Source organism: Chaetomium strumarium, assembly GCF_033439665.1.
Source record: "Chaetomium strumarium strain CBS 333.67 chromosome Unknown B0T15scaffold_1, whole genome shotgun sequence".
NCBI classification, from domain to species: domain Eukaryota; kingdom Fungi; phylum Ascomycota; class Sordariomycetes; order Sordariales; family Chaetomiaceae; genus Chaetomium; species Chaetomium strumarium.
The window spans coordinates 6,802,889-6,830,782 of NW_026944429.1; the positions used below are offsets into that span (position 1 = coordinate 6,802,889).

At 54.5% G+C, this 27,894-nt stretch overlaps 6 protein-coding genes across 6 annotated transcripts; 2 read left to right on the top strand and 4 right to left on the bottom strand.

Annotated features, from left to right (window-relative positions):
- Positions 1 to 740: 740 nt before the first annotated feature.
- Positions 741 to 2,932, bottom strand: B0T15DRAFT_76527 (uncharacterized protein). The gene is made up of 2 exons (XM_062871297.1): positions 2,068 to 2,932; positions 741 to 1,929 (listed from the first exon to the last, which is right to left on the bottom strand). The coding sequence occupies exons 1-2, from the start codon at positions 2,803 to 2,805 to the stop codon at positions 787 to 789; spliced, it is 1,881 nt and encodes a 626-aa protein (XP_062727250.1). The 5' UTR covers positions 2,806 to 2,932; the 3' UTR covers positions 741 to 786.
- Positions 2,933 to 6,553: 3,621 nt separating this feature from the next.
- B0T15DRAFT_76652 (uncharacterized protein) lies at positions 6,554 to 7,673 on the bottom strand. Its single transcript, XM_062871299.1, has 2 exons — positions 7,131 to 7,673; positions 6,554 to 6,949 (listed from the first exon to the last, which is right to left on the bottom strand). Exons 1-2 carry the CDS (start codon positions 7,585 to 7,587, stop codon positions 6,861 to 6,863), a joined length of 546 nt encoding a protein of 181 aa, XP_062727251.1. The 5' UTR covers positions 7,588 to 7,673; the 3' UTR covers positions 6,554 to 6,860.
- Positions 7,674 to 7,760: 87 nt separating this feature from the next.
- Positions 7,761 to 9,563, bottom strand: B0T15DRAFT_482486 (uncharacterized protein; the record flags this gene model as incomplete). The annotated part of the gene is made up of 5 exons (XM_062866107.1): positions 7,761 to 8,383; positions 8,560 to 8,668; positions 8,775 to 8,936; positions 8,976 to 9,186; positions 9,322 to 9,563. 5 exons carry the CDS (start codon positions 9,561 to 9,563, stop codon positions 7,761 to 7,763), a joined length of 1,347 nt encoding a protein of 448 aa, XP_062727252.1.
- Positions 9,564 to 10,264: 701 nt separating this feature from the next.
- B0T15DRAFT_76656 (uncharacterized protein) lies at positions 10,265 to 11,424 on the top strand. The gene has a single exon (XM_062871300.1). The coding sequence runs from the start codon at positions 10,425 to 10,427 to the stop codon at positions 11,235 to 11,237; it is 813 nt and encodes a 270-aa protein (XP_062727253.1). The 5' UTR covers positions 10,265 to 10,424; the 3' UTR covers positions 11,238 to 11,424.
- A 5,163-nt stretch (positions 11,425 to 16,587) lies between these two features.
- On the top strand, positions 16,588 to 19,096 carry B0T15DRAFT_76789 (kinase-like domain-containing protein). Its single transcript, XM_062871302.1, has 2 exons — positions 16,588 to 16,818; positions 16,933 to 19,096. The coding sequence occupies exons 1-2, from the start codon at positions 16,770 to 16,772 to the stop codon at positions 18,972 to 18,974; spliced, it is 2,091 nt and encodes a 696-aa protein (XP_062727254.1). The 5' UTR covers positions 16,588 to 16,769; the 3' UTR covers positions 18,975 to 19,096.
- Positions 19,097 to 23,202: 4,106 nt separating this feature from the next.
- B0T15DRAFT_76761 (armadillo-type protein) lies at positions 23,203 to 27,287 on the bottom strand. Its single transcript, XM_062871301.1, has 10 exons — positions 27,092 to 27,287; positions 26,855 to 26,933; positions 26,281 to 26,747; positions 26,037 to 26,221; positions 24,788 to 25,980; positions 24,079 to 24,713; positions 23,983 to 24,025; positions 23,751 to 23,929; positions 23,524 to 23,647; positions 23,203 to 23,463 (listed from the first exon to the last, which is right to left on the bottom strand). Exons 1-10 carry the CDS (start codon positions 27,179 to 27,181, stop codon positions 23,291 to 23,293), a joined length of 3,168 nt encoding a protein of 1,055 aa, XP_062727255.1. The 5' UTR covers positions 27,182 to 27,287; the 3' UTR covers positions 23,203 to 23,290.
- Positions 27,288 to 27,894: the final 607 nt, after the last annotated feature.

Below are 27,894 nucleotides of genomic sequence, written 5' to 3' on the forward strand. Positions count from 1 at the left end.
GAAATTGGAACGAAAAACACTTCAAACTGAAGAACACTTTGAACTGGAGAACGCAACCTCGAACTGAGGAACACTTGGGACTGAAGAACCCAACTCGGGAATTGCGGAGCACTTGAAGCCAGAGCACTTCGGACTCTGGAACGCTTGGAACTGGAGAATGCTTCACCATGAGTGAATGGAATGCTTCAACATGAGTGAACGGAATGCTTCAACATGAGTGAACGGTCCAATATGATGAACGCTGCAACATGAGTGAACGGAACGCTTCAACATGAGTGAAGGGAATGCTTCAACATGAGGAACGCTTCAGTAAGGAGCGCTTCAACATGAACGCTGCAACATGAGCAACGCTTCAGTGAGCAACGCTTGGAACACAAAACACGCTGTCAAGCAACCACCCGCTTATGCATCCTCCAACCCCGAGGGAAACTGACTTCAAGCCCGTTTCCTCTCGGGTAAAATACCTTCGAAAGACAAATGACAGTGGGGTATGATGCCGTACTCGCCAAACAACCGAAAGAAAGCACGCAAATGCCTCGACGCTAGTCCCGTCCCACCGATGCAAGGGCTCTCGCCAAAGCAAGGCCCACCCACCGTCCCCCTCGCACCGTCATCCCCCTTGCACCATTGCTATGCCAAAACAAAGTCAGACCACCCCGATGCCCATTCTAATGCTTTGCTTTGTGATCCTTAAAGTCAAAAGAAAGAAGTTCAAAAGGAAACGTCGAGAAACAGAAGACCCGACAGCACGAGAGGCTAGTGTCCTGTACAGTACAATGCTCGCACCTAATGGCCCCGGAGTACTGGCCGAACCTCGCCAAAGGGAGCGCCAAAGTTCATTTTCTTCTTGAATTTCAGCGGGATGTCCAATTCGTCTTCGTCCTTGCTTCTCGGGCTACTTCTGCTGCCCGCGGAGCCGGAGTCATCAGCATCGCCCGCCGGTTGCTGGGCATCGAATTGGCCTTCGGAATGTGTCTTCACTTGGCTGAGGACGCTCTCATCATTGCCATTGGCGAGCCCAGGATCTTGCAAGACGGCAGGCAAAGCGGCTTTGTCGTCCCTCGTAACTTCTTCCAATTTGTCTGCAAGCTTCTGGAAGAAAATCTCGTCATGAGCCGGCATATTTCTCACCATCAGGGGTCCTTTCAGCCCTCGGTCCTCGTTTGGTTCGAAGATAGGCTCTGGATGGTCGTCAAACAGCTGGGGATAGTTGCCCGGGATCTTTGAGAGTGACTGGGCAGCGGGTGCTGCTTCTGAGACGCCATTTCCTTCACCAGCCACGGGCAAGAATCCGGCGGCTACCCCATTCCTTTGCGTCATAGTCGGGGTACTACCACCCCCGCTGCTTGTCCCGGTATTTGTTCCCGAGGAGGCGACGGTTGCCAATTCTGAAAGGGAATGACTTGGCGTATGGCCAGCATGCATGGTGAGGCGATCCGCTTCGTTGGCCGCCAAGACTTGCAGTGTCTGCTCCTTCTTCTCCTGCGGGCTTTTCGCCTGGTCAGACTCGGTGGGAGAAGAGTCTGATAGACTGGGCGCTCTGGATGCGTTTGCCAAGGCGGAATCGCTAAATGTAGCTTTCTTCACGCTAGTGGCTTTGATCCGGATACCTTCCAATTCCGGGTGGATCTCGTGGACATCGACAACGGGAACGGGGCCGGCATCAGGCTGGGTCTCTCTAGCCGGTCTGAGGAAATCCGATGTGGGAGATTGTAGTCCAGTCAATGTTTTTGATGAGGAGCGCTCCACGGTTTTGGGCCCTGTCCCGGGCAGAAATGAAGTTCCGTTCTGGGTCGCCTGCTGAAAGCTCCTCCGCGTGGATGTCGACTCGTTGCTGTCTGTCCGCGACAAGCCCCCCGTGCCCCCCCGGATACCAGGGCCGAAGGGAGGTAGGCCGTTTTGGGCGCCGACGGACCCGCTTCCTAAGGCCTATTCAACAATGTCAGCCATTTCTTCCCCGACCGGGATGTCTCGGTGGCAATTCGGGAGTACAGGGCCTGTCTCAGGAGCACAATAACTCCCGAGGCAGCCAGAGTGGGGCATAAACAGCACGAATTTGACACTTACCAGCACAAGCTGTTGAAGGCGCCGTATCTCAGCCAGCAGGGTGGCTTTCTCAGCCTCCCACTCGGCGCGTTCTTCCTCCATCAGCGCTCGCTCTTCCTTGTAGACCTCTTCGGCCCGTTCCCGATTTGCCTCGAGATATTTCCGCTCCGCCTCCCAGGCCTCCCGGATCCGGGCGTTTTGCTGAAGCAGCCGCTGGTTCATCCGGCCATGCAAAGCTGGGTCGAGCGAATCTGCAGAAATGGATTGGGGATGGCCGGTAAGGGCTAGTCCTGTGGGCGATATGGACGCTTTGGCCGTGGGGCTTAACCCGTTGACGCAACTGTCGCCAACAGTTGGCTCTTCAACCGAGAGCATTCCATTGTCTGTCCCTCGGGGGACGGTGGTGTTATTGTTCACCGGATGGAACTGCCCCTCCCACGTCGTCGGCATAAGGTGGGGTGAGAGAAATGAAGCCGCACGTGCGGTTGGACCTCTGACGCCAGGTGAAAGCGGTGAATAGACTTTGATGCCTCGGGGACTACGGAGCCCCAAGCCATTGGAAAATGAAGGGATGCCCGGGGCGAGTTGGGTGGGCGCACTACCCTTAGTTGCGACGTGGTCGAAGTATCCATATGTCCCCGGAGGCAAAGCCAACGGGGATATGATAGACGACGACTCACTGGCAAGCCGGGGAAACCGAGGGCGCGCTCCGCTGTCGGTGAGGCCCAAAGGCAAGAAAGGCTCGGTAGGCTTTGGCATGCTGGGCCTACCCTACCGCCACGCCCAGGGCAGTTTGTCGTATAGAACGAAGCGGCGTGGAGTGCATCCGACGCGGCCGGTTTGAATCACGATGCTGAGGCGGGTTGTGACTTGCGTAACCGCCCGAGAATTTCGTTGGTGATGCCGGGTTGCAGATATTGACTAAGCGAGAGTGTGTTGCAGTGCCTCGGTGCATCCGCAAGTAATCCAATGGGCACGTGTTGTGTCTGGTGAAGGAATGAATGATACTCCGTGCTAGCGATTGGGGGTGAAAGGGTAAGAGAATGTTGTCAGGTGGAAGTCACAAGTGAGGAGGGATGGGAAAAGTGTGGCGGGGGACTGGATCATAAGTAGCCCTGGAGGCTGATTAGGCTCGGCCAGAGAGGAGCCGCGACGTGGCAGTGGCAGCCTCATCTCTGTGCTTGTGACGAAAGAGTCGACCGTGACCAGTAGAATGGAGCGGTGAAGACGGCAGGACCACGTCCGCTTCCCCATCAGGCTGCGATCGAGGCCCCACAAAATGAATGACGCCGGACCCGCAGCCGGTTGGGCGGGAGGAGGCACGAAAGCCAATGGACGTGTCATCGAGTCGTGTTGGCGAGAAGCAATCGCCGATTGATCGGGTCTTTGACTTTCGTCAAACGCGCCTCGACCTTTCCGGTCAGCATTTTGTTGCTGCCTCGATCGATCGGCCAGACCTTGCACTTCGATTGTTTCTTCAGATCTACTGTGTAACTACAGTGAGCTTGTGATGGGCAAGGCGGATCCTACTCCGCATTTCAGGGTCCAAAACCCTGCATGCCAAGCACTCACAGGCAAGTGATGTTTTCGAAATCGGAGTCCACGATACGTTCAACGGCCTTGTTCGACTTCATAACTGGAAGAAACTTTAGATGGTCGACGTAATAAAGAAACGCCCGGAGGAAGGTATATCAAGTCCCTTTTCGAAGCGATTCCCAGATAGCTAACTGTTAGCAGCTACTAATTACCTTAGTATAGGTGTAGTCACCGTTGACGCCCGATCGAAAAGGACTCTCGATTTCCAGGCAATACAAGCCCGACCGTCTACGTAATAGATAGGCCTTTCGCATCACTTACTTACGCGGCACGGCTTAAAAAAATGGATCTGCGGTCTCGAGACTGCCACTAGACCGGTCGAGGCACTGCTCTGCTTGTCTTGCTGGCGCGTCGTGGTTAAATGGACTCAATTGGAGGTTCCCTGTAGAAGTAATCATGACATGCAGCGTTTCGTGACATCATGGAAGTGAACAATATCGTTGATTCTTCCGACTAGGTAGCAGCGGCCCGCTAACGCAAAGCTCAAGTCAATTTCCCAGTGGTATCCCTTGAAATCACGAACCCCAGTGACTCCTTGCGCCAACCTCTCCACCAAAGGTAGTTAACGGTAGTAGTGTATCGCAATTTCCCACTTTTCCATGAAGACTATCCATTGAGGCGGCGTCTCCTTGAGTCTGCACTCGCCGCAGATGAACGGTCTATCGCTCCTGTCAGAGTCTGGCACTTGTACGTTTCGCACGAGAAAAGCGAAATTCCCATCTCACCGATCCTCGAAAGCCGTGATATCTGGCTCGCAAGCCCTTGGGTTTTGAGTAGCCTTGTACTTGGAACTGAGGGACAGGGCAGGTCAGCCTCTAGGCCGTTCCTTGCTTGTTTTCGTTTCTTCCTCCTCCTGACGGTGTTTGGCTCCATGAGACATACCAATGCTTCGAAGCCAGCCAGCGCATGTGGCCGCAAGAGAATTCTCGCTGAATTCGCTGGGTCATCGAAAAGCTCGTACGAGTGCAAGTGTCAGGGTAACGAAGCCGGCTCTGCTCACCTGCGTGAATTCACACATGTTTTACGAATATTGTCTGACTGAATTGGCAGTGTTGATTTCTTCTGGAACGTTTCTGGTGGATGGAAAATGCGTAGCAGGTTGGGTATCAAAGGAGGCTCAACCGTGGGCGGCGGGTGTGCGAGTTTCAGTTCGCCGGGAAGTCGCACGTCGAGGGTTATCTACTCTCCAAGATTCTTGCAGTGTCACCATCCCTTGATGCAACCGCAAGGTCAAGCAATAGTGAGTCGGTTGCATCTCTCTTTCAACCTTCTCACTGGTTGTCATCAAATGCGCACCTCGATAGATCAGGAAAGAAGCACAAGTTGGGGTGAGACACAAGAAGCAAGTTTGTTGGGTGGTTGATGGCAATGATGTCGGTGATGTTGCTTAGACTTACGACTAATTACTGAGAAGCGCCATTTGGCGGCAGAGCTCTTAACCCCCCGTTTTGTTTGAATGAACACATGGCACCCATGGGTCAGTGGTTCCGTCTGTGGCTTTTCTTTGGTCATATTGCAGCACCTACCTACTTGGGTGGTACTTACTAGTACTACATGTTCTTGATTCGGAGGTGACTTTTGCATTAGTGTCGAGACGTATAAAGCCACAGACGACCTACCAGGGTCGCCATCACTACCTACGGCCTATCGCTTTTCTTTTCCTTCTCCTTGTTGTGCATCTCTCTGCTGAGAGTCAATCTCTCCTCCGACCACGCGTTCCGAGATACTTGAGACACCGCTGGCAGCAATCAATGTGGCGGAAGACTACGAATGAGACACCTGCCACCTAGATGAAGAGGGGAAGGGCAAGAAATGGAAAGTGTCACGAGATAGGTGCCACGAACTGGACCTTTCCGGGATACTGTAGCTCCCAAGACCCAATCGGTTCTCATCGCCATCATTGGCAGTCCTATGATACCCCCGAGCCCAGCTGATTGTTAAGTGTCTACACGATGCTGTGTTATGGAATACGACTTGCCTTCCCCTCGCTTGAGAGAGCAGCGAACTGACATGGTAAAACTAGCGAAGCGCAAGCATTTGACCTTGATGATTTCCATGTCTCTGAATTCATATGACAGGTATTCGGCTAAGTACTATGTTCAAATACTGCCATATGGCCTAGTGCTAACAGTAGCAACTAGCAGCGTGGTTTCACCAACAGGCTCCTGTGAACCTACTAGCAGTATGAGACGATATACCCCTCGGAATCACATCACGCGACCAGGCGTATCGCGGTTCGCTTACTCGCGTGTCTATGTCCCAGTGGCGAACTGGATTATCATAGCTGCCCCAGGCGACAATTGCCGCCACGAACTTGGGACCTACGTTGTTCTCCCTGTTCCCATCATCACCATATGCATAGGTACTCTCGGCTTCATCCGACAGTGCCCCAGCACACAGTCCGTGCTTTTCATATGGTCATACCGCACTGCTTGGCGACGTCAAAGTTGTCGATGTTCGGTCCCTGAAGACCGTCCAAATTTCGGACATACCGTAGTTGAGACAACATCAAGCTGGATGACACGTCCGTACGCGCTTTGACCTGCTGGTGATAAAAGACATCCTTTTTTCGGGACTGCGCTGTACTATTTGAATCTATAATCAATCAGCAGCCTTCGAACAATCGAAGCAGATGCAAGCAGATATGGTGCTGGACTTGTTCGCTGCCGCTGACTCCAGAGTCTGAGTGCAAGCGATTCCTTGATTCACCAGGCGCTATAGGTAGGTAGTCTCCCCGTCTACCCTCCCTGCGGAGCGCATATGTCTTCGATGGCCTGGACCCCTATCTCTGCCTCAGCACGCTCAGTAGCTAGATGCATTCCCGAAGCAATGCCTTACCGCTCTTCTAGGTTGCTAAGGCGATTCCTTAAGTAAATATGTTGTCTACTATCTAAGGGGCAGATGAAAGCAATCGGCAACTCATGAAGCTATGTATCTGTGATATACGCTTAGCCTTAATGGTATCGACACAAACCATCACCTGAATGCGTGGCTATCGGACAGGCCAACTGCCGATCTCCGGTCTTTGCCACTGCTGGCACCACAAGATGCCGCTGCGGCTCGGGGGGACAAACTTTGGTGCGGAAAACCGGACCGCTTGGAAAAGGGGGTGTGCTCCTAGGTTAGCATCCCGGATTCCGGAGCCCATGCGCGAGCGGGTCTTCGGGTTCGGTGACGACCAGTGGGTCACTTTCCGCAAATATTTTTCTGATCCCAGTTCACCCTTTCCCCTCTCCCGAAAGCGACAGCGAGTCCTTTACCCGCCCTGAGAGCCCGATGCCACACGTGACGCTACTCACCTGCTCGGCTGCCTCCCTCGAGATGGTCAGCCGCACGCCTGCGCCATCGTGAACCACCTCACACGTTTGCTCCAAGCTATCAGGTCTGACATTCCTCCGCTCCAGCTTCTGCCACCCCCGACTACTTCCGACCGACTTCCCGATTGTCGTTGATGCAAACGCCCTGCCATGAATCCGAAACGAACGTACGAAGATGAAGAACCGTCTGCGAGCCTTCCGAAGCGGCCAAAAACCTTCGACACTCCGTTTCAGGAAAACGGTGAAGCTGGCTGTGCCGCAGAATGATGGTCATTCGGTTGGCCATCTTTTTGGCGGCCTGGGTGGCTTGCTCCATGAGGGCGATCTGCAACGCTGCACGAACAGCAGTCACAATGGAAACGGTACGAGTCGCTGTGGCCGGCCAATGCCACGTAGCAGCGGAGCTTTGCGAGCAAAGGGACGGGAGTCCAAGAGCGGAACTCGAGCTCAATCGCGACAGGGCGTTCACAGTTCTTGGCTTGCTACTTGGCCAGCTTGGAAAGGAAGCTGAGATCACAGAAGAGGTCGTCCAGGCGGCAGCGGCGAATATGCAGTCCGGGGAGGTGATGAAGCTGCTGCTTGACGGACGAGCCAAGATTGAGGTTACGGCGCAGTTGGTTAAGATCATTGCCGGTAAGTTTGATGAAGAAGTGGCGAGGCTGCTGCTAGAGAGAGGAGGCGAAGACGTCAAAGTCACGGAAGAGGTCGTTCAGGCGGCTGCAGAGAATTCGCGTGGCGAGGCGGTGGTGAAGCTGCTGCTGGATGAACGAGGCTCGGAGGTTAAGGTCACGGAGGAGGTCGTCAAGGCGGCGGGGAATAGGCGGCGGTCTGGCAAGGCGGTGATGAGGCCGAGGCCGGCGGTAGTCCAGCAGATCCCGACGACGTAGATCCCTGCGCGGAGGATCCGGCCGATCGTCGAGGCGCACTACGGTGTGCCTGCCTCTCGGCCCGGTCGAGTTTCTTACGTGGCCGGGAATTCGACGGGGGACTGTGGGATGCCCTGGTTCGCTTCGAGCTGGTTTGGCTCTGGATGAAGCTCAATGTAAAGCTCGTCGCGAAGCTCATGGCCGGCTCGGCACCAAGAGATGTGGACTCCTGACTGGGCTCTTCGTCCTCTGCATAAAGGTACTGGGGAGGAGCCAGCGCCTCGTCGGCATCTCCAAATGCAGGGTGGTTCTCGATGCCGACAACTTGTGATGCATACTCCTCACAGTCCACGAATTCGTCGGCGGTCGAGTCTTCATAGTGCTCTGCTATAGCAACTCTGACTTCCGCTTCAGGCGGCGCCTCTGTATTAGACTGGCGCGCTTTTGCATTCGCCGCCTGGATGAGCTGGTCACGGTACCGTTGCGCCAAGTCCCTCGCGTTCCGAAATGCCGTTGCTCCTTGAACGAATGTCTCGCGGCTATCCGTCATGTCGAAGCCTCCGAGCTTTGTCATATGGTACTCGGGCCGCCCCCCCCCCGGGGCGCGGTCGGTGGCGTGACGTGGTGCGCGTATAGCTTGAGCGTACCGGCGTGGTATGTCGAGCTCTACGCGTAGGCATTCCCATTATAGGTGGGTTCCTCATCGCCGTAGTTCTGCAGAGCATGCATGGCACGAGCTCCATATGCTCCGTCGTAGCATGCTTGTCGCTTCAATACATCTGCGGCTCCTTTTGGCGCCTTGGCCTCGAGGAAGAAGTTCGGCGCTACCGGAACGCTTGCATGCTTTATGGGGATGATCAGAGGATACATGTCTCCCTTGGGGTCCCTGACCTTCTTGTCCGATGTCCCCAATGTAGGCTCTGTCGAAGAAGTCCGGCTTGGGCCTCACCACCTCATCATAAGTGGACGTTAGAGGCGCAAGCTCGGTGAAGAGAACATTCTGCCTGCTGGGAATATCGACATCTCCACAGATAATAGGAACGACAGTAGCCATAACGTCGTTTTCGAAGGTGGCTCGCGCGTCTTTCCGCTTAAAGTCGCGGAATTTCGACTCGGGAAAACATCACGGTGAAAGAGAAGGTCTTGCAACGGAGAGGTCTTGATGAACTTGGTTACCAGGCTCAGGCGTTGAACGGTCCTCCGGATATTCGTACCCTTCAGGGTATATTCCATGGTCGGTAAGATGCGTTTCGAACTCATGACCATATGCGGATGACTTTCCACTCTTAGCGGAAAGGCTTGTCGCTTTTGTGGACCGCGTGGACTGCGTCCGTCGGCTTCCAGAAAATGCGGACGAACGGCTAGAAGTCATTGTGTGGTTGACGCCTTTCGGTTCGGAACACTGCAAGCGATAAATTAGTTTATGACCGTCCACGGGTTAGGTAAATCTTACCCCTCAAAGGTGTCGCAGGTCTGGGCCACCGTGTCTTGCAAACCGGGCAAGATCGGTGGTATAAACTGCAGGCGTCGCGAGTTCTGGGGTGGGCCGAGTGCTGTTCCGCCGGTCGAGTTCTCGCAGAGCGCGCGGGGTGAGCCAGACCTTGGACAGGTTGTCCCAGAATTCCGGTGGGAAGTTCGACGGCCCGGAAAGTCTGCCTCTCGACTTGATCTTGTTAGGACGGTGCTCTTGCAAGAGGTCGTCTGCTCGGGATCTCTTTCGATGATGCGCGCTCGCCATGGGCAGCCACTTGAGAAGGTTGGGATCGAGGGAAATCGGCATGGATATTCAGGTCGCGCTCGAGGGCCACAACTGAGCTGGCGCTGCAGGATGCCGGTTGGCGTGCGGGGCAATGCAATGGTTGGGTAGGGACGCGTCGTGGCCTGCAAGAGTTGCGCGCGTCTCGATTGCGGATACTACCAGCCAGTCGTTGGCTGCTTATTAGCAGGAATGCGGCGCGGGATGCGGGGTAATTGGGGAGGATGTCCGGGTCAGATCAGGCTGCAGGGTGTCCTGATAGCGGAGTGGCTGTCACCTCGAAAAAGATTGGCGCGGTGTTACTTGTACGATCGTCTCCGACGTACAATAAAACTAAGCAGAACGCTGAAAGTTGGAAATACTATCATTCCCGACTCGAGTCATGCATACTGTACACAGCTAACGATGCCCGGTATTCTGTCTCTCCCGACTGAGATCCTTGAGGATGTCTGCCTCTTTATGACACCGCCACTGGAGCAGCGACGGTACGCATCGTTACCTGCCATTCCCCAAGCTTCTAGTATTATATTATTGGTCAAGCCCTAAGAATCACACCTACTCCCCGCCGCGAAGTCATCATAGCCGGCGTTATGGACCTACGGAACCCTTCAGAAAGGATTGCGAGGCTATGAGATTATCCTGCAAGGCGTTCTCAATGCTTCGAACACTGGCAGCCGCCTTATTCTACGACTTCAATGTTTTCGCCACCCGCCAAAGCATCGCCAACTTGGAATTACTGTCACAGTAACCCATTCTTCGGAATTACGTCCACCGACTTGTCTTCTGTCGTCCCCCGCTGCGAGTACAAGAAGGGCTTCTCAGCAATGGGCCGCTCATAGCGAGATGCGGACTATGTATCTCTCGGTTCCTGATGCTCTCAATTTCGACATCCGGCCGAACGCAAATGCCCCGAGTGTCCAAAAGAAGCAACGCCCTGGTGCCGTCTCGTATACGATTTCCGACGAACTGCAAGAGGAACGGGATGAGATACGGGCGGCAAATCACCACACCGCCTTCGTCTTGCGAATATTGGCGGTTGCAAAAGTTCGGCTCGAAGAGCTCGTCACCTACAATGACTGGGGACCGACTTGGGAATTCTCGCGGGACTCTGTCCCTGGCTACCTTGACGGGCTGGATTTTTCTAGACTGACTCGTCTCGACGTCTGCTTGCGGGATGGGAGTGAGGCGCCTGGAGGCGCGGACTGGTCTGCAGTCCTCTGCCCACTGCTGGCGGAGTCGCCTGCTCTTATCGAACTGTATCTTCGGTTCACCGGCAGGCATAACGAGCATCCGACTGTCAGCGGGATTTGGGAATTGAGCTTTCCCCGATTAACTGTACTCTCTGTGGAACAGTTAAAGCTGCCACGTACGAAGTTTCGCAGCTTCCTTCGTCGCCACATCCATCTTCGGGAGCTAACTCTGCTGTTTGTGAGAGAGATTGACGGCATGTGGTATAGCATTTTTAAAACCATCCGCGAGCATCCTGAATTGGAAGATCTCGAGATCTGGCACCTTGATAAGTGGGAGTTAGATTGTCCCGTTCGCACTTTTTGTCAACCAGAGCTATCTGACGAGGTGACTTTGGAACTCTACGACTATTTACATGGCGAGGGAGGGTGGACTACTAGCTTGTCTCAGTTGTGGGGAGATTCGTAGGCGTACTTAGCGTAGCAATGAGAAGTCCTGACTGGGGTTCTCCAGAAAATTGCTGTTTGCGGTGACCGAACCGAATGAGGGATTCGCGTTGCCGACATGCCTGATTCAGGGAGGATCGTGCTCGAAAGTGGTGCCGACCAGCGGGATGACTTACAATGAGTCCGCGTGTGCTGAGAGTCAAAGCACAGCAACTGTGCGTTAGCTCGAGACACGGTGCAGGGTGCCGGGGGTAATCCACTCGTCAATGACTCGGGTCGAGAGCTCTTCGGACAATATCCGCTACTGCGTGGGCCCACTCTCAAGCAAAACCCCAGGACCTGGATCATTGGTCCCCACATTAGCACCGATTCGCCGCCCCGTGGAAATATCGCGGCCGATGGAACGGGCCCGGGAAATTCGGCACGAGTTACAGCAGACACAAAGGAACGGAGAAGCAGGTGCGGCTCACGGGGCGGCTCGCGTCATCGGCTTTCCGGCATGTTTCTAGCTATTAGCGATTTGCCCACGTCTTGACAGGCAGGCGACCAGTGACCGACTCCGTAGACAAAAGCCAGACTCTTGTTTCTCTATCCGAGAGTGTCTCTTTCACTTGTAAGGGACGCCCACACCAGTGCTGTGGCGAATGCACTTTGTTCCAGCCCCTTCTTGGCCAATGCCGTACTGACTGTGATTTCTAATACGCTTTCATGATGTCCGAACATCAGGAGTTAGGTATGAAGATGCTGTTCCAGCCGATTAGCCAAGTGCACAACGGACTTGTTCTGACTGCAAGTCCCAGAGCCGGACCCTGTGGCGGCGAGGAACCGCGGAGTGGTTGACTCGAGCCAGTGATTTGGCTCGTTGCGGGGTGGGCGTTTCGGTTCAGCCTTGTCACAGACGTGGCAGCAGAATCAAGGTTGAAACGTTCTTGGGGCATCAGGATGGAGGAACTGACGCGGCCAACCCTCCTAGATCAACGTTGCGCGAGGCGTGCATGCCATTGTGCATCCTTGCGGGATTTTCGTAGGGCGATGTCGGATGGATCAACGGACACGGCATCTGTGCTGTGTCTGTATCAAACGCCGATTACAACGAACGACACTGCCCATTCCTTCACGTTGGACTTTGCATTGACAATGGCCGCAGTACGTATCGGGGTCGGAAGTTGGCACAGCTCGCTGGCAGCCGTTGCTCATGTCCCGTCCCGCCTTCTGTCTGGTCACGAGCCGCGTTGCCTTGTCGGGCCGGCACAGCGGGGCAATCGCAGCTGTGCAGTCGAGTCCGAGTCGGCCACAGCCAATTCGCTGCCCTGCGAGAAGTTCTTTCCTTCGGCTGATGCTGCAAGCCCAGCTCCTGCATCTTGAATCCTAGTAAGAGCGGAACTCACACCGCTTCTTCAGCACACGGTTCCGCTGCCCCCCCACCAATCCCTTTGCGAATTGGATGGATGCATTTTTGAGGCGCTGGTGTCTTGTGCTCTTCGAAGTTCGAAGAGGGTAGGTGAGCCATTAGGGGTTCGAGTTCCACCGCATCATTCACCTTCTCCTCGGCTGGCAAAAACCCTGCCGTGGGTTAGTCAACCTTATGCAGCATCGGACCGCTCTCAACTTCCCCGTTGCCTGGAAGGAAAAGGCTGGCGAAGGATGCACCACTCCGTATGTACACTTGTACAGTACCTGCAAGGGGATTTCTTAGATCCCACGAAGCATGGTGTGGGACAGAAGAAAGGGAGTTTGGTAGTGTGGGGGAAATTCTGGGGAAACAAGCAACACGGCGCATCTCCCAAGCATTACTTGGCATGGGGAGCACCAAACTTACATTCCCTCTGGTTTTGGGGCAAAGCGTCTTACGAGCGTTCTGGACTGTCTGAAAGATCGTCTTCTGTCACACACTCGAGGGAATTGAATCAAACCGAGACAGACAAGTAGAATGCCCAGACGGAAGACCGCGATGCCGAGACGGTTGCAAGCTTGTGAGCCTATCCGAGCGTACTTTGAGATGAGAGACGGATGTGTTGTGAACGGTGTCTCGTTGTGCGGTACCTTGGCAGCATGGAGGCATGTTCCTATTCATCACTCCTTGCTTGTCCGACTGCGACTGGCCAAGGCGCCTTTCCGCTCTGAAAAAGAGAGCTGAAGTGGTGGTGTGTTGAACCTTGTGTGGCGTACTTCTTGGGTGGGATATGGAGGACGAGCCATGGTTCGCTCGACAGCAGCCATAAATACACAGGCGAGACAGGCCAGCTCTTGAACAACCGCTCGGTCTGTCAGTAATAAGAGGCTTTAGGGCTAGGTGCAGTCGATGGTGCAGATGCGCTACGACGAAGCGAGCCACTCCCTGGACGTCGATGGAGACCAGACGTGGGGGCGCGATTATTTTGGCTCGTGTGCTTCCCATCCTCCTCAACTCCAAGTCGTCCCCGTTTCCGAGCGCCCCTGGGTCGCAGAAAGACATTGATTACGGACGGAGGGCCGGTGTACCAGAGGTACGAAACAAAACACCATCCGTCGACCGGCGAGAGCCTAGGGCGACGGCTTGCGCAAAGCATGCCCTTCTGGATGACGAACGCCGAGATCTTGGCAACGGCTGGCTGCTGAGTTCCTGACATACCAAGCAACGCCGGCATCTCGATCTCTCGTCCAGGGGTTCCGACACCGGTTTGGCGTTGTGTGCAGTCAAACAAGCTCGACATGATGCAGCCGTCGATTTGTTGCGCGCTGTCTTTGTAGTTGGGTGTCTGGATCACTGAAATAGCTCGCCTGAGGATCATTGACGAATAGACATGAAGTTTGACGCTGTGAAGCACACAGAGGAGCTGAACCCCAAGAGGCTTGCTCGTGAACAGTGTAATCCGTATTGTATGCACATCCATACATACGGTACGCTACGTATATGTACGTCCGTACATACAGCGCCAACAATTCCATACACGAACAGAGGTGCTGATGCGTTGTGCGCCTCAAAACGCCATGTGTCGCGTGTTATACTCATCTATTAGCCAGCCAGCCGAAGCTAAGAATGGAAACAACGATGCTATCTTCGTCTGGAGCAGATGGTTGGGTGCAGTGACGTAATGTATACACATAGGTACAGTACAGTAAGAATGGGAACGTCGTTCAGCTTGAATCAACAAACTTGGAAGCCAGTTACTGATGATGACATTCCCCTCTACATAACATGAGCTTTTCCTGCTCTGAACTTCGGTCGGTACAAGTCGAGGAATGGATAAAATCAGCGGGTTTGGGATCCCCACACTAGCCGATGACGCAGTGGAGCTCCTGCGGTCGGTTCTCTCGGTGCTGCGATCAACCAGGAGTATGTACCAGTTACCGCCCTAGTCTGCTGTACAATACGACGAACAACACTGGGTAAGCTGGTAAGACCGTAGTGTAAGATGGGGTCGGGAAAGGGACCGGAGGGAATTCTCATAGGTTGAAACGAGGATTTCCGCGTAAAGAGCCGCGAATAGTTCACATAAGTCCGAGGTTGCCGCATCGGAACCGCGCAAATTCGTATGGATTAACATGAGGGACCGGGCACATGAGGTCTTCAAGCAACATACACAATCTTTGCCTGAGCTGACTGTTGTCAGCTTAGATGTACGACCATCAGCAGCTGGTTCGGCCTGGATATTGCGGCATATTTCTGCGGGCTTGGTCATTCCATTAAGCGACTTGGCGATGAAAGGACGAGTCGGTAGCGGATGGCAGGACGCAGCAACAGAGTCGTCGCTTTCTACCGCCACAAAGCCCGGCATGTCAGCCTGATATGAACTCGATGATGCTTCGCTGCGTTCCTTTGAAACCAGAAAATTGGCTGCCTTCCTTATAAGCCAAACTCGACAGTACGGACTTTTTTACCTTCAAGGTATGGATGCCGTCTGGTACCGTTGACTTTGCGCCTTGATGGACACCTTCCAAAAACGCGGGTCATGCCCATGGTTCGCCAATCAGAACTTAGGTGGCTCTGCATCTGGGGTTAAATCGCGCTCTCGGTCTCTCGGCGCTGAGGGTGGGGGTGGGTCAGTCATACTTACCTCGCGGTAACGTATCGCTACGAAGCTGACCTGTACTGTATGTATTCACTATGCCGTGACCGTCACCAGGTAGTGGCCTGTCTTGGAGGCTAGCCACTTGGGTACATACGTTAAGCAGAATCTGAAGCACGACATTCATAGTTTCATACAATGCGGGCATACCAGAGTGAGGGCTTCCTGGCTTCCAACGCTGGGTACGGGAGCTCCGTTGAGCCTTGACTTACCTTGGCGTGACTGGTCGTGACAACACGATTGGGGTAAGCTCCGGGGCCCTCTGCAGTGTGTCAGTTGTGTGGTTGTCCACCCGCTATCAGAGAGAACAGACGAGGGACGACCGGTGCCGGCTCTTTGATCCGCTTTTCATCGGACGGTGCCTTGTGGGATCGGGGTACCCTTGCGATACGATCGAGCTCTCAGTAGCCCAGAGACGAGGACCCTGCTGATGCGCCTAGTGAGGTGTATGGAATACGTGTATACATACGGATGTATGTATGTATGATTGTAACAGTACACCACCACAGCAGGTCTCGCTCCAGAGGTATTTGCCGATCCAATACGGAGTACCTATCTAATTACAGCTAGCTAGGCACTCCGCACCAGTTATCTGGAGTCCCCGCCCTCGATAGAGACACCGAGTGCTAGGCGCTTGTCGATTGCAAATTGATACGTTCGGACGACCAATGCACTAAACTGGGATGGCCAACCCCACCGCTCGGTCCCCAAACCCCCTGGAGACCCTACTTGAGTAGCCCGTCAGCCTTCATCCAGTCGGTCCGTCCGAACACTGGGACCTTTTTCTTGCAGGAGGCAAAAACCAAGCATTTCGTCAGTCAAATCAGAGACTCGCCCCCGGTTGCCCGATTGTGATGTTGTTATTGTTGTTGTTATAACCCTTCACCACCGGGCGCACCTTCTTCCTACTCTCTCCCCTTTTCCACCTGGGTTTCTTCTCGCAATCATCGCACCAACGACTGCCAAGAGCGCTCAAACCAACCGGCATTCGAACTTGTAGATCTCTGGCCGCTTTTGTGCCTTGGACAGCACGCCACACCTGCTGCACGGGGCTACACAAATCTCGCCTTAGACAGACTCCAGCCTTGGCAGCGAGCGAGCGATTGACGGTTCCTCGACGCCCAGCCCGATCGCTATACATATAATAGCCAGAGGTCCGCCCTCCAGACCCGGCATACTAGGTCAGCGAAGGCCATAGCAGTCAGCCGACGTTCGGTTCCATTTCGGGAGAAGCATTCGAAGTGCGTGCCTAGCAGGGCAGAAACGTTGTGACTAGCGACAAAAGGTCTTTGGGGTCTGTCAGAGCCGGCTTTCAGCGTGCTTGGTCACGCCGACGGGCCGCGCCGGAAATCCAGTTTCAGCGGCCTTTGTGCGGCCCCTCGTGCTGATTGCTGCCGAGCGGTCGCCGGGCGCTGACGTACCACCCTTGTTCAGAGGGACCAAGACTCTTTTTACTTGTCTGTCTTCCCTGCTTGCTGCCGCCGTCGGACCGCTTGTTTGCGCAAATGGCCGTCTCGGTTCTTGCTGCTGCGGCAACGCAGACCTCCTCGTTAGGTATCTTCACACTCCTCGATTTAAACCACGAACGGCTTCCCCCTCCTCCTCCTCCCCCTCGTTCTTCTACCACCGGCAAACCCGCAGTGGACCCATCTTTTCTGACTCCGTTAGACACTTCGTGCGACCCAATCTCCAACAAGTCGAGTCTCTCGTCGTCGCCACGGCAATATCCCACCGACTTGACACACCCCATCCTTGAAGAAGGCGATGAGACCGACAGCGAGGCGGTGATTGAGCCCGTGACTCCTGTAAGCGGCCGCCAGTCACAGGACTTCCAAACCTTCCCGAACTCTGACGGCCACCTGGACGGACCACTTGTCGACTCCTCTGCCGCTCCTCCGCCAAAGGCCGCTCGAAGTCCCCAGCGAACACCGAGGGCAGCACCCCCCTCAACTCCTGCCCCGGCGACCTCGTCAGCGGCCGACCAGGATCCACCGACTGCACAGCCTTCCAGGCGTTCTTTCGGCTCCACGTCCAGCTTTAAACGCACCATGTCGAGTTTTCTAAGGCGTGTGGGCTCCGACAAGGCTGCACTTGGCACCGAGCTTGGGAACGCATCGGCTTTGAACTTGTCGGAGACTGGGCAACGAAAGCTGCCAACGCGCCGGTGGTCAATGAATAGGAGCTCGGCTACTACCCGCTCCAACACGCCGCCGTCGCCCAGCTCACCGCTGGAGATCGCTATCAAGACAAGAGAAGAGGCGTCCAAGCCGACGGTACCAGCTCCGGAAGCATTTCTGAGGCATAAAGCGCGTGCGGCCACGGGCTTCACGTTGCGTTCTCGCCACCATGGAAGGGAAGCACCGTCGAGGCAGGAGCTGCAGCTCAGGCGTCGCGCGAGCAGTTTCGACTACTCGACGGAAGACCGACCCGCGGTGGATGACCCCGACAAGCCTATCCACATGGAGCGATCTCTCTGGGGGCTACCCGCTGAGACTGGTACCGGTGTCAAAGCTCGTCGCATGAGTCTGAGCCTGCCCGATGACTTCACTGTGGACGTGGTCGAGCTGTCTTCGGAATATGAGTATCAGCACAAGCTGTTGGGTCGGCACGGGAAGCATTTGGGCAAGGGTGCGACATCCAAGGTCACCTTGATGGTGAGCAAAACCGGCGGTGAGCTCTACGCGGTGAAAGAGTTCCGAGGTAAATCGTCGCGCGAGACGAAGGAGGAGTATGAAAAGAAGATCAAGTCCGAATACACGCTGGCTAAGAGCCTGCACCACCCCAACATCGTCGACACAATACGACTCTGCATCGATCGCGGCCGCTGGAATCATGTCATGGAGTATTGCGAGGACGGCGACTTGTTCACGCTCGTGAACAAAAAGTACCTCAAGACCGAGGACAGGGAAAAGGACCGGTTGTGCCTCTTCAAGCAATTGGTCACGGGAATCCACTACCTTCACTCCAACGGCATCGCCCACCGCGACATCAAGCTCGAAAATCTGCTCATCACCAAGGAGTGCCGGCTGAAGATTACCGACTTTGGTGTCTCGGAGGTCTTTTCGGGCATTCACCCGGGGCTCAGGGAAGCCGGCGGGCAGTGCGGGAGGAATATGGGAGAGGTGCGACTCTGCGCTCCGGGTATCTGCGGCAGTATGCCCTACATCTCGCCCGAGGTGCTCAAGAAGAAGGACAAGTACGACCCACGCGGCCTGGACGTTTGGAGCTCCGCAATCGTCATGGTGAACCTCATCTTTGGGGCACCTCTCTGGCATAAGGCCGAAGTGAGTGAAAATGCGTCGCCACGGGATAACTACGCCAGCCTGGTTCGCGGCTGGGAAAAGTGGAGGGCCAACCACACCGACGACTCTGACCTCGCGATCACGGACATGGACTACCCGCACGTGTTCGTGTTCGACACGTTCGTCAAGCCCCCGGCGCTGCGGCGAGTACTCCTCCAGATGCTCAATCCCGACCCGGAGAAGCGGATTACGATCGCGGAGGTGGTCAACAACCGGTGGGTGAAGAACATCGAGTGCTGCCAGACCGACAGCTTCGACGAACCCAACGGCGGGAGCATGATCGACGCCTCCAAGAAGCTGTGCCAGCAGCGGGTGAGTGGCAGGAAAATCTACTGCCACAACCACCTCCCTCCGAAGGACCACAGCACCCATTCTCTGGGCAAGATGCCGGGCAGTGCTGGGTATTAAACAGTCACGACCGGCTTCCCACACTCCGAAGGAAAGGGCACTCTTGGGCCACGCTTTTTACCTTGCCTTCTTTCTTGCATCAAGCATTTGACTATTTCCCTTTTTAATCGGGTCAGGAGCAAACCTGCAAAAACATAAATGGCGTTACAGGGGGCGGTCAAGATGCATCATACTACACATCATTCGGCGATTTATTGGTTTCCCAGCAGGTCTTTGACAAGGGCCTCCTGTGTTCAAAGTCTTGTTATTTCCTCTTCATTCTCGCTTGACGAAGAGGGGGTAGATGTGTCAACAGCAACACGCTGTTGGCCAAGGTACATATGGCTGATGTTACATAGATGGACGGTGCCGTCACGGGCCAAGTCGTGTACAGTGTCGCCCAGGGGGACAAAGGAGGCAGAGACGGGTCGAGTTGGGAGGGGAGTTGCTCGTAGTAACGCATTGCTTTCCCTCGCACTTCACTTTGGCTTGCTACGAGACAGACTCCGCGATGAATTGACCATCTGTCTACCCCATTCTGCTTCCTGGCCCCAGCGACACTCCTGAGATGAACTGCCAAGTTGCTCATTACCTATTACCCGGCCGCCGAAGGATGCGGTTGGAAGAGCTTCCACTGACAGAGCCGGGCCAGCGGACTCCTGGCGGATTTCACCTCGCTGCACACGCTATTGGACCGCCTATGGAACATGCCTTTATCAAAACCCCTCTGCGGTCGCGTTAAACCGGGCTCAACCGAGTCATGAACGCTTCCCTGCTGCAATTGGTGCCAAATTCGATGGCGATCCCGACTTGGCCCGCCGATGAACATCTCACATATTCGGTCGGTGTGAGGCGGCATTCCCTACAACAAGGAAGCTGTGACGACGCGGGACACTGATCTGCCATTTTCTATGCAGTCTCCTTGGTGAGCGCATGGCAGGCGGGCGAGACGGGAGGTATGATCGATTCTTTTTACACTACTCCGTACGTCCTCCAGGGTTCCCCGGACGCCGCCAACAACCAACCTCGAAGCCACTGTGCATGTATGGACGTGCATACCACCAACCCCCGCGTTCTCCGCTCCCCTGCTGCACATCCACTTGGCTTGCCCACAGACTTGCGGGCGCCTTGGATTGGGAAAGAATGAGGGCGAGATGAGAGGCTGCTCATCGCTTTCCCTCCGCGCCATCACGTAACTAACTCCACGATTGACCGCTTCTCTTTTCCTCACCTTCATACACCTCCAGTGAGTAGTTAGTGAACGGAGGTTTCCCCTCACTTTTTCGTTTCTCCGCGGCAAGCGTCGGATGGGATTCGCCTCTCGGCCATGGCTCGGCCACTCTGGCCGGCTTAGCTAAGGATTCAGCTGGCGTTCGAGGTGTGGGGATCACTCACTCCCCCAAAGTCGTTTATCCTTGGCTGTTAAAAAGTGTAACTATTCGTAACATTCGCATACGCCATGACCGGATCTTCCTCTTCTGGCCGGCCCTCTCTGAATCGGCTTCCTCGTTTTGGCCGAGCACTTCGTTTATCAGGGAGCGACCCTAATAATAAACGAGGGGGCCACGTGCGAAGTCGCTGATGGCGGAGTAAAGTCCGAATAAGGCCGATGGTTTTCTGTTGCTCTCATGTTACGCACCGGTTCTTTTCGCAAGGGATTTTCTCTCAAGGTTGGCAGCTTCCCGCAGAGGCCAAGCCAGTCTAGAGACACCTACCTGCACGATGAGACTCGTGTCGCCGTCGTCGTTTTCCTTGGCCATCGTCCGTTGCCAAGATGCCGAGTCTGGTCGGATTTCGCTACATTCCTCCTCACCCACTACAGCGAGCATTTTGAGATCGGGCCTAACATGACCGATAGCAGGTTGCCATACGGAATGACAAGCGAAATACAAAGGCTCACCCTGAGAGTAGAGAAGCGCACTACCAAAGGCGAAGAAGAGAGAGAGGTCTGGCAGGTCATACCCTCTCAACACAGCCGGAATCGCCTCATCAAGTCTTGCACCGGATCCTCTTTTACTCACTGTGACACCCGCACCAAGAACTGTCCAGCTGCGAGGTAGCGGATCTGATGCTACATGGCATGCATTACGTGGGGGGACAGGCCCACTCGCTTCTCTTCGTGGGACACAAGTAACGAAAGTACGGATAGTGCCTCTACTGTTGTGTCCTTTTCTAGACGTCGATCTGCACACTGATGAGCTGACTTCAGACCAGAAGATTTCTTCTACCTTGTGTGTACACAACAGGAGCCTGGTGCATGCATGCAGGCGAGGTATCGAATACCTGCCTAGATGCTGTGTTACTCCAAGCTTATTTTTCCTCTCCTCGCATCCCAAGGGGGGCGTAGAGGGAGCCCCGGGCTTGTGTTACCCCAAGGGCTAAAACTTTGCGGATGCGATGCATGCATGAGGATTCGGTGCCGGGAGGGGGAAAGTGCTCTGCCCGTCTGCGTAGGTACTGACCTACTACGTACCAAACCTTACCTTGATGCCTGCGCAACTTAACAGTACACGGCCAGAACCGGCCATCCAGACGCATCGCCATCCCTTCTATCCGTACTCCGGACAATCCCATCCATCCCTCCGTTCTCCAACCATCTACACACCCTCAAACACACCGCCTAGAGTGACATAATCCATACACGCGATGCAGTCAGAAACATTCCTTGGCTTGCCTACCGAGTGAGCATGACATTTGTATCCTTAGTATCCTCCACACGACCGATCCCATGGCTCAGCGAACTGTGAATACCGACTAGGTAGCTTGAGAGAACCCAGCCCAGTGTGACTGTCATAGTATGTACACACCTCAGCGATGCAAGCTCAGCGCCACCTCACGGCCATGCCAATGGTGGTGGACAATAGGAAAGCCCGTTCGCCCAAAGCATCCGGTTCTGATGGTGTCGCGAGAAATGGTGTGATTGGGTCTCCCGGGGGACGCACAAATGCTTGGTTCCTGCACAGTGGACAACGCACCTTGGTAGTGTCATACACACCCAAGCAAGACAGTTCTTCCACCCATGGGGCCTACCCAGATCAAGCTACTCACTGCGAAGTGCCGTCCCTTCTCGAGAATCTCTGAGCGCACGTGCTGCGTGAGTGTACAATAACATACCTTACGTACCATGAACATCTAGATGGGCTGAGGGTTGGGAAGTAGAAGTAACTCTAGGGCAAAGAAAACGGAGCTCGGCGATACGGTAAGAGGTGCGCTGGCAAATTACATACATACTCTTAGATAGGATACAAAGACGCTGGGGCTTCAAAGCGCTACACGGCATCAACTACCCCCGAATGCCGGTGAGAAAGATCGAGAGTTGGGTTCAGCTGCTATGATACAGAGATGCTGGATACCAATGCCCAATTCGCGGAAGTACAGGAAGCCCCACTCACACTCTCTCCCGTCGCCCACTCCTTTTACCCTAACGAGACCTCAGGAGGAAGAGCAAGCATGTATTCCGTACTGTACACCGCCCAGATTCTTCAGATGGTCTGGCAACGTTGCTTAGGTACGATCTTCAATTTGACATCAATCTCTCCTTTGCGATGATAGCAGTCACAGGACGGCAGCGTGATTCCAGAAAAAGACAACTCCAAGCAGACGGGGACGGCATCAAAGGCAAAAGCTTTGTTTGGCGGGGAGGGGGCAAGAAGAGGCATGAAGCTTCGCGACATCGATGAATCACTATTTACAGCTACCCCCAAAAGCCAAAAGAACGATGCCACCCAGCAAGTCAAAGATATCTTCTTGTTCACTCCTCCCCAAGACACACATGGTTTGCAATCCGTTCCTTTCTACTTTTCACGTGTCATGTTCGCCGAATCCGCGGTGCTCACCACTCCTCTACTCCTGACTAAATCTCAATGAGGAATGTCTTGACCGAAGGGAATAGGGGTGGAGGGGTGGAGGGGTAGGGGTGTAAATGGTCAGATAGCAAAGGGGCAAAAGACACAGAAGTCGGGACCCCATTCCCGAAGAAAGAACTGATTAAGATGTCCGCAGGCCTGGTTCTTTCCTTGGCCCAGACATGGTTCCCAAAGCGTGACACACGCTCAACTTTGCCCCCAACTCCTCACACGCTCGAGTCTCGGCTGGGTGTCGTTGTAATGCCCCGGAACACTCTTCGAGACTACCACAGTCATAATGCAGTCTTGAGACCATGTTGTGCTTGTTGATCCATACAGAACTCAGGGGTAAGGGGCGGCAGAGCTGAATCCGTCTGTGGTAGCGGTAGGCTGCATGGTTGGCAGGATGACGGGATGGGGTCGAGTGTCAACTGAAGCAGGTCGTAACTAGCCCCCGAAAATAGACGCTGCATATGTCGATGAGGAAAGCCACTAGCTTGCTCCGTTCACAGGGCCGCGCGGGCGCGATATAGGGAATGGACTCTGCATGCCCATCCTTTCTTGGGTATCCGCTCTCTGGTAAACTTCGAGAAGAGCCGTTTGATCTTCGGAAGTAAGGTGATTTAGCAGCGTCGCACAGAGCTGAGGTTGCTCTTCTTGCAGCTCTGCATGTCATTGTCAGCAAAAAAGTTCCTTGGCGCTCGCTGAAAGCATCGGAGACTTACTCTTGAAACAATCTCTGAAGGCAAGGTAAGGGTCGATCCTGTCAAGTGGCGACTCCAGCAACACACTATCTTCACCGAGTTCATCCCCGGATTCTTCCATGTCTGCTGGCTTCAGCTTCTGTGCCTGGTTGCAACGCGTGTCAGCAAATCTCCGCAATCGAGCCGTCCCGTGAGTGTCGATCGAGTGAGGTGAGACACCCGGAAAGATTCCCCCCTGATTTGCTTACCTCCTCATTCAGGAACTCCAAATAAGCTGTGCTTTCGTCTTTGGCGTCGCTGCTTGGCTCCTCTTCATTTTCCGGCTCGTTCCAGTTTGCCTCCTCATCGTCCCACTCATCGTCACTCTCGTCGTATCCGTATGTCCCGCTGTCGAACTGGAAATCATCTTTGAGCGCCTCCTCACGGTCTTCGAGGGCGTTAGCTCAGATGCATTGATATGCTGTTAGGGCTTGTACTCACTGCGCATGGCTTCTGGAAGTGTGTCAAAGAGGATCTTGATGCCCTGCCAAAGTGTCAGTTGATTGTTGCCGAGTAATCAGGAGTGGGGGGACCAACCTGGAGCAGTCTCGGCCATCCTTCCGAAACGCTGGCAGGAATCTGGTCCGGCTTGATATTAAGCAGCGCAATGATGGCCAAAATGCACAATTGTTTGTCATGGACCCGCGTGAAAGACGCCATGCTCCCGAACCACAGACTGAAGAACTTGTTGGTCCAGCCCTGAGTCTCCAGGATCTGAAGTGAAAGGATGGGGTCGTAATAAATGGCGTTGATGATCATCTCCATCAGGTGAACTTTGTAGGACTTCAGTTTCACTTCTTCGCTGCCGAGGACACCCATTGCCATGTTAATAAACCCGTGGACACAGTTGTTGATGTGGCCTCGGAGGCTGAGCATCATGGCTTCTGCAAGCTTGCAAGCGCATATCCGGTCAACACCGCCAACCTTATTGTCGGTGAACATATCCGAAACCATCGAGAATAGCGCCTCCACATACTCGGGCTTCTCCATGAGTTGTGGCGCGCCGTACTGCACAAAGTTGTCCAGCGCCGGCAGCATGTCCTCAAGGTAGAGTTCGGCGCCGGACTTGAACGTTGCATGAACAAGCTCAAATGCCTTCCACATGGTAGGTGAGATCTGCTTGGCGGCAAATGTGCAGCTGTCAATGATTTCGAACACCTCGTTGTATAAGTCTTAGACCGCGTTAGTAATGGTGATTCTGGTTTTGGAACGCTGAACTTCACGGCTGGCAATAGGAATTCCTTACCGTAGAGCTTGTTCTCGAGGGTGATTTGAATAACAGGCATCAATACACTCTCAATATGGAGCAGGATGTCCGGTGTGCTCTCGAGCGTGAGGATGAGAGTGCCGATGGTTTGTAGGACTCCCAGAGCTGTGATGCTCTTGTCATCGAGGAAGTCGCCGTACTCGTTGTCAAGATCGTCCCGCTTGTCGCTGTTCTCCAGCAACTCCCTGACGATACGCAAGTACGTGTCGCGGAGCTGTTCACTCAGAGCCACAGCGAATGGAGTGAGCTCTGCAGCGAACACTTCAACAAAGTCCTCCATGACATTGGCTAGGGCATCAATATCAGCCTCGTTGGCCAACTTCAAGAGCTGCTGCATAATGGTCGGGATGCTCGTCTGCATGCTCGCCCGGATGATGTCGTGCCTAATCAGCGGCTGCAGCGCCAGGGCTGCTGTCACACGAACGGGCAGTTTCGGGTCGGCCATGCGGTCGAGAATGTGTCTGTAGACGGCGAGAAGGTTGCTTTGATCCTTGAAGTCCAGTTGCTCAAACTTCTCGATGGTATCGCAAGCACGAGCGCGAAGGAACCCCTGCTCGCTGGTGAAGTCTGGGAAAACATAGCGAACGATGAAGTATTCCACCTGGGATGCTATCGGTGACTTCTTGCCTAGGATGACGGGTGCAAGGGTGCCGATCATGCGCAGAGCACCTTCCTTCGCGATGTGGTTCTTGCTCCCCTCAGGCGCTTGCTCGTACTCGTTGACCACCTGGTTAATGAAGGTGAGAAGCTCGAAAGTCTGTTTCCTCCTCGCCTTGGTCAGCGTGACTAAGAAGTTAGTGGCCGAAACGTCCGGCGCAGAAACCTCCTCGAAAAAGTTGAGTTTCCGGTGGAGGTACTCCTCAGGCTCATCCTCAAACTTCTCGATGTCCTCCTCTGTTAGGCAAAGGACCGGGAAGATGAAGTGAGTAACTAGGTTGGTCAAATGCGGCTTCAGATGCGCCCACATATCCTTGGGCCGAATGCACTCATCCAGGAACACGATTGTGTAGGAAAGGCAAGGCCGGCTGAGCCAGATGGTCTTGGCCACCCATTTCTCGATCTCCTGGAGGTAGTGTTTGAGGATCTCCGGGGCGACCTGGGCTGAGAATTCCTTGATAAACCGTGTTGGTGGCTCCACCGACCTGTCCAGAGCTGACTGCATGTTGCCATGTCTACGCTACGTTAGCACAAGAAGAAGGTTTCATCCTGTAAATGGTGCTATTCATACCTGATATACAGGCGGTTCAAATTGAAGTACGCCCACTTCTTGGCCTTCCACCAATGGTGACGCTCCCGTTCCAAGGGTTCGCCTACCATGGCAGATTCGGGAATGGGCTTGGATACGGTCTGAAGGAAGACAGTGCACCATCCGAGATTGACAGCGCTCTGGCGGAGGAAGTCACAAAGTTCAAGCTATGGCCGGTGTTAGCTCGCTTGCCCTTGTCTTTCCTCAAACAACCTGCAGGACCTACCCATGTTGCATGCTTGTAACACTTGAGGGCAATGTGTAGCATCTCGCCAGCGTCATCGCTATCCTGGTTCACCAACTCGCTGCATATCACCAACAACCGAGGGAAAGTGGCCTCGATGATCTTGTCGAAGTGAGCTCTGCTATCGCTATCGCTCGCCTTGAAACGGTAGGCCCGGCACACTGCCAATAGACACTGCAAGCCGGCCAGGACCGACCGTGCATCGTTGGTGTTGAGAAGCTGCACGGCGTAGTCCATGAACGTCGGCCATTTGTCGGGAAAGTCGAAGTGCAGGATACGCTGCAGAATCGGCACGAGCTGATGCCGCACCAGGTTTTGGGAGCCTGCGAGGATAGGCAATAACCGTTCTCGGAAGCGCGCCTTCTCATCGTCGGATATCAACGTATCGTTTAGGTAGTATTCAGAACGTTCCCAGGCACGGTTGACCCGGTTCTTGAGATAGATGACGGCTACAAGTGCTGTTAGCACCACGCCGGGAACCAGAGGGGAAGAAACACGGCTTGGATGTGCACAATGCCCACGGGCCTTGTCTCGGGAGAGGTAGGGGTAGCCATACTTGGGAGCTGAAGGTTGCCATTTTGCTCTGACTGGACGAGATCCAGTAGGACATCTGTGAAACCAGGTTGGCCCTCGGCCTGCGGGATATGAAGGTCAGCGTTGCGACATGAAGGCTACTGGCGAAGACATGTTGGTCGCGGGGCCGACTCGACGGGACGAGATGCGTCCTGACGACGCACGCACGCGCACGCAGACACAACAAACATGCCCGCACCCCAAACCCACATGAACGCACCTGCTTCAGCTGAATCTCAGCCCTCCGACGGACGTCGGCATCAGCGTCGAGCGTCGCAGCGATGCAGCTTCGAATGGCGGCGGCATCCATTGTGGGCAGAGTTGGGCGGGCCAACTATCGCATCAAAGGCGCTTCGTAGGGCTGTAGTATTGGGTAAGAGGAAATGGCTGGAAGCCAAAGGGTGATGTTTGTCGAGGGGTCCAGAAAAAATTTGGGCCAAAATCTGGTTGCGAAGCATCCAGGCTGCGAAATGGCGGGGCAGAGGTGAGAGTGGGTTTGTTGGGCAGGTGCTGTCAGACACCTTAACCGCCCAGCTTCCAGCGGCAAGGACCCCCAGGCCTACCTGTCCTGAACAAACACGGCCCTAACTGTGAACCCCGAGATTCAGATGGACAGACTAGATGGAAAAAGAAACGAGCTCTCTCATCAAGCAAATAAGATTTATCTCGAATTTGCACTCCTGCACACTTTTGCACGAATTCGGCTGTCTTCTCCATGCAGAGCGAGTTACCTATAGAGTGATCACACTCGAAAAACACCACTTCGAGGTCTCACATTCTCGCGGTCTCACCTGTGAGACACCAGCCCAGGGCTGAAGGAGAAGCTGGCCTTTCCTTTCCCAAGTTGTAGTTATTCGCCAATAGAAAAGCAGCTATCTGTCTCTACTTGCTTCCGAAAACGCCACGCTGTTTCTTGTCCCAAGCTCGGCAGACGGACTGATGGCAACGAAAGGCGAGACTCGAGGGTTGTCACATCATTGCTCAGAGACTTTGTGCAAGTACCTAGGGTCTGAGCACCATGTG

Coding starts and splice junctions, on each gene's coding strand:
- B0T15DRAFT_76527 (XM_062871297.1), bottom strand. CDS start 2,805: ATGCCAAAGCCTACCGAGCCTTTCTTGCCTTTGGGCCTCACCGACAGC. Junction 1,930..2,067: donor GCCTTCAACAGCTTGTGCTG/GTAAGTGTCAAA, acceptor ATTGTTGAATAG/GCCTTAGGAAGCGGGTCCGT.
- B0T15DRAFT_76652 (XM_062871299.1), bottom strand. CDS start 7,587: ATGATCTTAACCAACTGCGCCGTAACCTCAATCTTGGCTCGTCCGTCA. Junction 6,950..7,130: donor GCAGACGGTTCTTCATCTTC/GTACGTTCGTTT, acceptor CGAGGGAGGCAG/CCGAGCAGGTGAGTAGCGTC.
- B0T15DRAFT_76656 (XM_062871300.1), top strand. CDS start 10,425: ATGCGGACTATGTATCTCTCGGTTCCTGATGCTCTCAATTTCGACATC.
- B0T15DRAFT_76789 (XM_062871302.1), top strand. CDS start 16,770: ATGGCCGTCTCGGTTCTTGCTGCTGCGGCAACGCAGACCTCCTCGTTA. Junction 16,819..16,932: donor AACGCAGACCTCCTCGTTAG/GTATCTTCACAC, acceptor TGACTCCGTTAG/ACACTTCGTGCGACCCAATC.
- B0T15DRAFT_76761 (XM_062871301.1), bottom strand. CDS start 27,181: ATGGATGCCGCCGCCATTCGAAGCTGCATCGCTGCGACGCTCGACGCT. Junction 26,934..27,091: donor CTGAGATTCAGCTGAAGCAG/GTGCGTTCATGT, acceptor CATATCCCGCAG/GCCGAGGGCCAACCTGGTTT. Junction 25,981..26,036: donor TTGAACCGCCTGTATATCAG/GTATGAATAGCA, acceptor AACGTAGCGTAG/ACATGGCAACATGCAGTCAG.